Source organism: Alosa pseudoharengus, unplaced genomic scaffold (assembly GCF_046254945.1).
Source record: "Alosa pseudoharengus isolate Yale_2024_CS ecotype anadromous, Long Island Sound unplaced genomic scaffold, YU_APseudo_1.1 YU_APseudo_1.1_scf_8, whole genome shotgun sequence".
Lineage (NCBI taxonomy): Eukaryota > Metazoa > Chordata > Actinopteri > Clupeiformes > Clupeidae > Alosa > Alosa pseudoharengus.
In genome coordinates this window covers 41303693-41314576 of record NW_027468870.1, presented here as the reverse complement: position 1 = coordinate 41314576, position 10884 = coordinate 41303693, and the positions used below count along the sequence as shown (strand labels likewise).

The 10884-nt window shown below is 39.4% G+C and overlaps 1 protein-coding gene across 2 annotated transcripts in view; it reads right to left on the bottom strand.

The window, feature by feature from the left end:
* Nucleotides 1–345: 345 nt before the first annotated feature.
* Nucleotides 346–10884, bottom strand: part of LOC143111736 (solute carrier family 35 member F4-like) — a 75139-nt gene continuing 64600 nt past the window's right edge. For both annotated transcript variants that reach the window (XM_076273992.1, XM_076273993.1), the window contains one exon: nucleotides 346–508. In XM_076273992.1, the coding sequence (XP_076130107.1) occupies nucleotides 407–508 (102 nt within the window). In that variant the 3' untranslated portion in view covers nucleotides 346–406. The remainder of the gene's footprint in view (nucleotides 509–10884) is intronic.

Here is a 10884-nt window from a genome sequence, read left to right as displayed (position 1 = left end):
TTACGAGCTCCACCACTGAAAAAGAGTGATGCACTGCCTTGTGTGGGGGAGCCAAGGTTGTTTTTTTTTTTGTTTGTTTTTATTTAGATCCCCATTAGCTTTTGCAAAGCAGCAGCTATTCTTCCTGGGGTCTATCATCAATGTGACAAATACAATATAGAAATACACAGATGACAACGGACATGACATACAAGAGAATACACAGACAATACATAATTACATTTCACATAAAACATGGTTTACATCACAAGACAAATACAAAACAAAAATACACAAACAGACTTTTCAGCAGCATAAATTAAAGTTAATATTTAGATAATGACTTTTAAGTTGTTTTTTAAAGCTATGAAGATTTAATTGAGTAATAGTATAAGGGAGTGAGTTCCACTGTTACATTGCCCTATATTTAACTGTACGTTGAATCATAGTCTTGGATCTTGGTAAGGTGAAACAACCTCCAACTGCATGCCTTGTTGAATTGTGTGCCACTGAACTGAAAGACAAATTTCTATAAATAATAAAAGGTGATTTTGTTATTATGACATTCTTAATAAAAAACATCAATAATGACAAAAATCTAGTTTTGACATCTAACCAACCTAATGATTTGTGCATCTAAATAACATTAGTTCATTAGAAAGAGCTACTCTTGCTGCTTTATTCTGGACCAATTGCAATTTCCTTATTAGACAAAACCAAAGCCTATATCACTTGCTTCACAAGTTGGTGCGTTAAATATTTAGCACATCTTTTAATTATTGATATGGCGTTTCCCATTTTAGTCACAACCTTTTGTATATGTTTATCCCATGATAATTTATTGTCAATGATGACTCCTAGAAGTTTTTCTTCTTCTAGTTGCTTTATCACTGTTTTATTTATTGTGAGACTAAGCTTTGGTTTTGAACTTAAAGAATGATTTGTACCGATTACTATACAATTTGTTTTAGACACATTCAAGATCAGTTTATTGTTGTTGCAAGTCAGAGGCGTGCTCAGTCCCTTTGGAGAATTGTGAAAAAAAGATGTGTTCTGGTGGGTGCTCTTTGGTTCAAGGTGCTTGTTTGTCCAAAATTAGTTGAAAAGAAAAAAACCTCTTCACCAAGGCACTCCAAGGAGTATTGTAAAATGTCTTTATTGTTATGACATGTCCACTAAGGACTTTAAAGTTGCCCACACGTAGCGACGATTGGGCCTTCTTCAGGGCAACCGCTACGCGTGGGCAACTTTAAAGTCCTTAGTGGACATGTCATAATAATAAAGACATTTTACAATAATCCTTGGAGTGCCTTGGTGAAGAAAAGTTTTATCAGTTTATTGTTATTGACAGTGTTGCCAACTATTTCAAATGGAAAGTAGCTAAAGCCAGGTCCAAAAGTCGCTAGATGACGTCACACGCTAATTTGCAAATTAATTACGTCAGGCCTAATTTAAATATATTTGATTTAATATACTTGTATATTAATTGATACACTTTACTTTCCTTATCTTGTCACAGCCTACACCAGAATGAGCATCAGGTGGCTAAAAAGCAGTCATTTCCAACCTATTCACTTTCCATAGGGTAGCCTACACACAATGTACCCTTACGGCAATGGCTATATTTTGGATATATTTAGGCTACATAATATAGGCTTAAATGTCACTCGGACAGACCGATATAAAAAAAAAATTCTTTTGAAGAGAAAAAAATGGAAGAGCGCTGCAGTGGGTCACGAGTAAATAAAATGTTTTAGGTGTTCTTCAAGGGAAATGGGCAGATAGGATTGAAGAGAATGAAGGTAGATCCCGAGGCACTCTGCTGATAAAAAGTCCTTTATTGAGTGGACACTGACGCACCGTGTGATGCCGTGGCTTATAGTAGTGGGTCCCCGTTAAAAATTGACACTTCATTCACGATCATGGTGAATGGTGAAATGTAAGTACAACTGCAGCCGCTTGGGGGCAGCATAGTCCGCTGTAGCGTTTCACGGTCGAACCAGATGGCACATTCGACAGCAAGGGCTGTGATTGGCCGAGTTTTCAGTGCGTTTCTCTGTGTTTTTAGCAGCCCCTGCAACATGCTAGTCCACTGTAGCCTAAGCATTGTACATAATGTTAAACATAGTTTTGGATTCAGTGGCAAGATTTCTTGATTGTACAGTGTCTGTCTCTCAGTAATGTTTTAAAATGAGAGCTTCGTCAGCTGGCAGTAGGCTACTTTGTCGGTAGTCATGAGAAGTTCGATTGCTAACAGAACATAAAAATGCTGCCCAGAAAACTTGTGAATAGTTCTGACACTAACGAGGTTGAAATATAGCCTTTGCCTACAGCATCTCCTTAACAGTAATGTTAACAAAATGACAGCATTCATATGACAAAGGAAAACAAATCCGGTCACTCAAGACTGTGCCGCAGCCGTGGGGCAGAAGACGCTTGGTGGCCGTCCACAACGTTATAAACTTAACCTAAATAGTCGGCTGCTGTAAGCTACAATCGGATTTTATTGTATACCCCTGTTGTCTCAATGATAATAACATCTCATTTCCGACTATATTTCAAAGTGTGCCGTTCATTTGCATTATTAACATAACATCGTATTTTGTCATTTTTGGCGAAGACATGCATTCCGTTACGGATATTGAACATATTTAACATTCTCTAACCATCGTGATTTCGAATTGGTGCAGTTGTCAGCACAAAAACTCATTTTATTCTTTTGCTCTTTTGCATTGCTCTATGCTGTTCTATGGTGCTTTCTGCCTCTTGGTTGCGCATGCATGTTTTCGTGACATTTCATAGAAATCCATGTATAATGAGCGCATAAAACGACTTGTTTTGGGACATTAATCTAGGCTACGTTAAGCTTTAAGGATTGTATGTCCTTAATTTATTTATATAGGCCTATTTAGGCTAGGCTACTTGCGCAAACCCTGGATAGACTTTTATTGCCACACAACAATATTGGTGGTATTTGTTACATTAGCTTCAAAAGGCACCGCTTCAGAAAGCTGCACTGCTTGTGAAAGAAGGGGGTGGGGGAGGGGAGCTTGCAGCCAAGTGTCGGAAAAATGCATAGCCTACAACACAGAACCCGCTTCTCGCATTAGTCACTGACAGTAGACACGCTCTCAGCCTAATGACTTTCACACATTTTGAATGATTTACAGTATGCCTAGACACATTAGCGCTCCACGTGTAGAAACTGTGCAGAATAGGCTACAATGTGTGAATGATGCTCAATGATTTGCCAATAGCCTATAATAGTCTTCTGCTGGGTTGCATGTACTGTATAGCCTACATTTTTACTGTACATGTTTTCAGCCTTTATTGGTTAAATGACCATTTTTATTACGAAAATATTTCTTAACTTCAAAAACTCAGTGTCTAAAACTCGGTGTCATTCAGACTCAACCCTCTTGACGTTTGGTGATTAATTGACAGCTGTTTTGGGACACGTTAAACTTTCTTTATAATGAGCGCATAAAACGACTTGTTGTTTTGGGACATTAAGCTACGTTAAGCTTTTTCACGTTAAGGATTGTATGTCCTTAATTTATTTATATATTTAGGCAAACCCTGGATACTTTTATTGCCACACAACAATATTGGTGGTATTTGTTACATTAGCTTCAAAAGGCACCGCTTCAGAAAGCTGCACTGCTTGTGAAAGAAGGGGGTGGGGGAGGGGAGAAAGCTCGAGTAGCCGAGAGAGACGCCGAGAATGATCGGTTGAAAGCGGAGGTCAACAACCTCAAACGAGAGCTTCAACAACTCCGAGAGACCAGCCACTTGGAGAGCCACAGAGACATTTTACAGGAGATGAGAGCTGGAATCGGAGAACTTCAGGCGACGCTACGTGAGCAGAGAAGTTATTCGACGCCTGAGAGACCAATCCCCAGGTGCACCTCGACACCAGCTCCAGAAACGTCCTCCTTGCAGATGTCTCCATTGGCCCTCTCCGTCACACTCAACGACAGCATCCAAGTTCCTAGTCAACACGCAGACGTGACCTTGCGTGATGTTGGTCCCGAAGACCACGCTAAGATTCACCAACAGAACTACGGCCAAGTGGGCAGATACGGATGTCTGCTCTTCAGGTCCATCGTCACAGAGGAACACTATAAAGCCTGGAGCAAAACCACCAACTGGGATGGAGCGAAGGGCAAGCGAGCACTGCCGCAGAATGTGAAACACTTTGTGGTCTCAACACTACAACGAAAGTTCCCTGCTATGGGGAGGAGTGAACTGAAGGACTGCATCAATAAGATCAACGAATTCCTCCGCACAACATGCAGATATTCCCAGGGATTCAACGTGCTTTAAATTTAGACTGTAGAATGTTGAATGTAGACTGTTCATTATTTCAATAAATACGTTTTCTCTGAAGCACTTTCCCGACTTCGTCTTTCTATAGGCTAAGCATATCATGGAGATAGAGTAGAAAACTGGATTTAACTAAACAAATGTAACTAAGTAAACTGATTGTTTACTCTACAGTAGGCTATGTTCCCCCTCTCAGGCTGTACAGTAGGCCTATTGAAAGTAGACTAATGAGCTTAGACACATTAGCGCTTCCAGCCTAATGACTTTCACACATGAATGATTTACAGTAGACACATTAGCGCTCCACGCAGTGGCGTAAATATAGTAGGTGCAGCAAGTGCAGTCGCACCAGGGCCTGTGACCTCCGTCGCTACCCCCGCAATGCAATTGCTGGAAAATTCTATACCGGTCCTTTCTGACTACCTGCGTGCCTTTGACCAGGCCAAGGCTACAGCGCAGACACTCGCAAATAAATGGGGGTTCAGAGTACATTTGAAAATGTTAGAGCACGGAAAGTGAAGCGTCACTTTGACGAACTATCGGAAGATGAACGCTTAACAAAGGCGAACACTTTAACAGGGGGAATTAATTGGGCATGAATCAATGTGCTGAACGGTATTTGTCAATGAGCAGAAACACACACGACATTCAAACTATTGATAAGATGTACTGGTCTGTATCTATAGGCTAACATTGGACAAATAAATGACACTGACTCGCCATATCCTGACTCAGGAAAAAAAACATTTTCTTGCTTTGCCGCAAACTCAGCAATGAAATCATAGGCCAGTTTGCAGGTAGCCTAACGTTTTTTTCATAGAAGGGAGAGCCTAGTCTCTCCTGTGACATGGAGGTGCGCAAATAGTTTTTAATAGCCTGTTCAACTTCGAAAAGCTTCGTTCACCCGATGCCAGTCACTGATCGCAATTTCAAAGTTCGGAAAGCTTCATCTTTTTAAGTTTTAAGTGCAGTGGCCCCTATCTGCCCCCTTTGGAATTATATCTCGAGCCTATTATAAGGCCCAGTGCGTTATGTCCTGGGATTCGGATGTGCTCAAAAAGAAAAGAAAAAATACTTTTTTATAGATGGTTATGAGGAGCAATATGAGAGAGAAATTTGATGATCATTGATCGTTGTTTTGGGACGTTAAGCATGTTTTCCATAGGCGTCAGTGAAGGAGATTGAAGAATGACCATTTTTTTATACGAAAATATTTCTTAACTACAAAAACTCAGTGTCTAAAAACTCAGTTTCATTCAGACTCAACCCTCTTGTTGTTTTATTATCTTTTTCGTTGTCGTTTGAACGTTGGCAAGCAGGCATGTTGCGGTTGCAATTTAAGTGAAATTTCTACAGTAGGCCTACAACATGCTGTTAGGCTGGGCTACGGTCAATGTACTTGTACAGGTAAATCTTCAACAATTGCTGCTGTACAGGTTATATAATCAATTAGCTAAATCATTTGTCCAGCTGTTTAAACATTTTTTCGTGCTACATTCAAACGCAAAAGGTGCTTTGATATATTTTTCGTTTGAACGTCGGCAAGCAGACATGCTTTGGTTGCAATGAATGAGGATAATTGCTTTTTTTTTGCATTATTTTGAATATGACTTGCTCCAATCTCAACAGCACGTACTTTTTCCACACGCTAAGTTCTAACACACATATCCCCTCTCGCTTTCTCTCTCTCCATCCCTGCACACGTGCTTTCTTAAAGGAGCTGCACCATTTTACAACAATTGCATCTACATTTTCATATTAGAATGTTTTGTCAAGTGTAAGCTTAAACTACCGTGATCAATTTAAGTTCCCGTGCCCCCGCTGCGTCATGGAAGCAGTAAGTCAGTCGCATCAAAAATAGTAGTGGCACCCAAGTGACACCTTGTGGTTGTTTGTGTCAACTGCAGTTTGTGCCATTTCTTGGCAACACCCTCGATCTAGTCATTTCTAGAGGGATAGAAGTCACAGACTTATCAGTAAATGATATAAATATGTCTGATCATTATTGTGTATCTTTTAATATAGTACTACATACTCCAAAAATTCATCCCGAAATTGCAATCAAATCGCGACTCTTGGACATTAGAGCAGAACAGCAGTTCATAGCTCTTATAGACTCCATAGATTTAGATATTTTACATCATCCCATTGATCAAATGGTAGAGGCTCTCAATCATGAATTAGGCGCTATGCTTGATAGTGTGGCACCCTTAAAGACTAAAAAAAGGCCCTGTAGCAAACTGACACCTTGGATGAACGAAAATATCCATGATCTAAAAAGATCATGTAGAAAAGCTGAGAGAACATGGAGAAAAACTAAGTTACAGGTTCACCGTGCCATTCTAAAAGAAAAAATAGCAAATTATAATAGAGCTATTCGGAATGAGAGAAGGAACCACTTCTCTAAGGTAATTGCTGAAAACAGTGGAAACTCTAGGGTGTTGTTCTCTACCATTGATAGGCTATTGCATCAAACACCTTTTGATACACTCAGTCAGGCATCCTCTCTAAGGTGCGAAAAATTTGCAGACTTCTTCAAAAACAAAGTAATTTCTATAAGGGAGGCTATTGGTAACACAAGTAACATGTTTGATAGTACACCCAAAAATAGCCCCCCAAAATTAAGGTCCTTTAGCACTATTACTCAATCTGAGCTTGGTAAAATTATAACTCAAACCGGCTCCTCAACATGTGTTTTAGATCCAATCCCTACTAGATTCCTCAAAAAAGTATATGATAGCTTAGCTCCCTTTATTCTCAAGTTAATAAATACCTCATTAGAAACAGGTATATTTCCAACTGCTTTTAAAACCGCTGTTGTGAAACCTTTACTTAAAAAGTCAAATCTTGACCATACCAATCTGAGCAACTACAGGCCTATATCAAATCTACCGTTCCTGAGCAAAGTACTTGAAAAAGTTGTTTGTAATCAGTTAAATACCTTCCTCAACGAAAACAGTATCCTTGAAAAATTCCAATCAGGTTTTAGATCAAATCACAGCACAGAAACGGCTCTAGTAAAAATAGTCAATGATCTCAGACTGGCTACTGACTCAAACAAAGTCTCAATCCTTATTCTTCTGGATTTGAGTGCGGCATTTGACACCATTGATCATAGCATCCTAATTCACCGCCTTGCGAAGTGGGTGGGTCTCTCTGATAATGCTCTAAACTGGTTTCAAACCTACATTACTGGCAGAGATTTTTATATCAGTCTAGGAGATCATGTATCTGAAAAACATGACTTGCCTTTTGGTGTGGCCCAGGGGAGCTGCCTTGGTCCCCTGCTATTTTCCCTATATATGCTTCCATTGGGAAATGTCATAAGTCAGCATAATGTAAACTTCCATAGCTACGCAGATGATACCCAATTGTATATTTCTGTGGAGCCAACTAACCCTGATGGCCTTTGCTCCCTCACTGCATGCCTAACCTCCATTAATCAGTGGATGAGCAAACATTTTCTGAAACTAAATGATGACAAAACAGAGGTACTTTTGGTGGGACCAAAACTAAAGCGAGATATTGTTCTTAGTAATCTGGGGAACTTGGCACACCAGGTCAAACCAAAAGTAACAAGCCTCGGTGTCATCTTAGATGCAGAGTTAAGTTTTAAGCCCCATATCAGTAAAGTTACTCAAACAGCCTATTTCCACTTGAGAAACATTGCCAAAGTGCGGCCCTTTTTAACTCAACAAGATGCAGAAAAACTAATTCACGCCTTTATCACTAGCAGGTTAGACTACTGCAATGCACTTTTCACTGGTCTTCCCAAAAAACATCTAAAGAAATTGGCACTCATACAGAACTCTGCAGCTAGACTTTTAACTAAGACTAAGAAGAGAGAACACATCACCCCTGTGTTAGCTGAACTGCATTGGCTCCCTATTTCCTATAGAATTGATTTTAAGGTTATGTTAATTACTTACAAAGCTCTGAATGGCATAGCACCTTCATATATCTCTGAGCTTTTAATATCTTATCAACCACAAAGGAAACTTAGATCATCCAATTCTAATCTTTTAATCATACCCAAAGTGCTCCACAAACAAAGTGGAGAAGCTGCTTTTATCCATTATGCCCCCAAACTATGGAACACCCTGCCTCTGTACATCAAGCAGGCGAGTTCAGTAAGTATTTTTAAAAAAGATCTGAAAACATACCTGTACAGGAAAGCTTTTAGTTAACTCATCTTATCCTGTAGACTACTTTTTCAGATTATTCTACATCTGCTGCTATTGGAGGGCGCAGCCAGCCAGAAGCAGATGGGCTCCCCCTATTAAGTCAGGTTCTGCTCAAGGTTTCTTCCTGGAATATGGGAGTTTTTCCTTGCCACAGTTGCCATATTATTGCCATATATGGCGTGCTTGTGGGGGGTAAGAGGGTTAAGGCTGCCAGTCTTATGACAGAAATGTGATTGATAATGACTGACTGACTATTATTTTGTTACATGCTTCAAATGTAAAGCACTTTGAGCTGCATTCTGTGTATGAAAGGTGCTATACAAATAAAGCTTATTATTATTATTATTATTATTATTTCTGCCGAGAAAATAGGGATCGTGATTCCTGAAGGAACCCGTCCAAACTTAACAGGGACCCACTGTAGGCACCTCCTCACGCGTCCTAATGGCGGCCGTACTCAACTTTTATATACGATTTGCTCAGCTCAAGGACTTATGTTCATGTCATGCATGTTTTCCCCTGCCGCAAAACATTTGTTACTGTTGTAGTTTGTGTGGTGTTAAATGTGGATAAACAGATGGGTGCACACATTCTGTTATCGCGTCAAACATTTCACACGCATCCATTCATTCATACATACGTTCGCGGTAAATTTGTTTGCCCGGAATAGTCAAAAGTTAGTCTTCCAAACAATGTATGTGTGTAGGAGATATCTGTTTGATGTACAGTTTGTTTTCCAGCCTGTTAAAAACGTCTGCGTCTTACCGCAGGTGAGCAGTGGGTTTCCTGGTACTTTTAGGGAAGTTTGTGCATGTCTTGAGACAGCTATATGGCTGGGGTGCATTCATAAGTGGCACATTTGCGCCCTCGCAGATTCAATTAACCATCATAGAGTGTTTTCTGTGTGTGTAATGTGACCACATAGAAATGTTATTGTGTAGGCCTTATGAAGTGAATTGTCTAATAGGTACCCTTTTAACTGTATTTGATACATATTTCTCACTATAATGTGTAGACGCCCCTGTGTTCATTGAGTGCCATGGTTTGTACCAATTTGGGAGTTGGTTCATCCTGATATAATGAACTGGTTTGAGTAATTCGGGGGGGCTTGATGAGAGGAGGAAGTCTTACCCAAATGTTATCAGGGTAATATACTCAATTGTGTGAGTTGCTGACCAAAGTGTCCATTTGTTGAAGCTTTAATTTATAAAGTACTTTTGGTTTGACTGATTTTTTCAGAGGTGTCAAGTAACGAAGTACAAATACTTCATTACATTACTTAAGTAGAAATTTTGGGTATCTATACTTTACTAGAGTAATTATTTTTGAGCCGACTTTTTACTTTTACTCCTAACATTTTCACGCAAGTATCTGTACTTTCTACTCCTTACATTTAAAAAATAGCCTCATTACTCTATTTCATTTTTAACTCATTGAGTGCCAAAAACGTAATATTACGTTTTTCCTTCCCATGCGTTGAGTGCCAAAAACGTAATATTACGTTTTTAGCTCTTTTTTTTAAAATTACGAAACTAGACACTCTAACACACCTTATATGTGATTTTGGGAACTCTGTGATGAATGGAAATGAAATATATGACGATCGAAAACTCATGAAAACGCACAATCTAGACATTTTATCATAACTCGGTTGCCGCTTTGGGTCGAATCAGTGACGCAGGCACGTCAGCTCAAAACCAGGCCATTTTCGTGGGTCTATCACTAGGTGGCAGTCTCGCCAGGTCTCGCTAGGTCACTTCCCGGAAACTACAGGCAACACTTCATATTTCATGAAAGACGTTATATCTCCATTTCTAGAAAAAAACACAGCGATTTTGATGAAAACTAGCCACTGTTTAGCTTGCGATTTCTCAGGAACAGAAGTGTGTAGAAATACACGGTTTGCACGGTTGAGCTTAAAGTCTCACAAGGTAAAAAAAACCCTGAGAAAAGGTATGTACTTGGGACAAACACTGACTAGGTTTGGGAGATCTTGAGTTTGTTTTTGCGAGATCTCGAGTGTTTGTCCCCAGTACATACCTTTTCTCATATTTTTTATTTTTTTTACCTTCGTTTTTTTCATGTCACCTCCCGGGCTTCGTACATTTTGACTTGTCATCGTTAAAAAAAAAAAAAAAAAACTATCCAAATAAATCGGCCCATCCAGATAGAGAGAATTTCATTGTGGTTGGACGAGAAGTATAAACATACCATTTCGTCACCCTATTGGTTTGTACTAGAGCCCGACCGATAAAGGATTTTGAAGGCCGATACGATACAAATATTTGTTGATTTAAAAATCCGATATTCCGATATATCGGCCGATATATATTTTTTTTTCAGAAACGCGCAACAAAACATTAACAGATTTCCCTAACATTAGTTATTTGTAGTT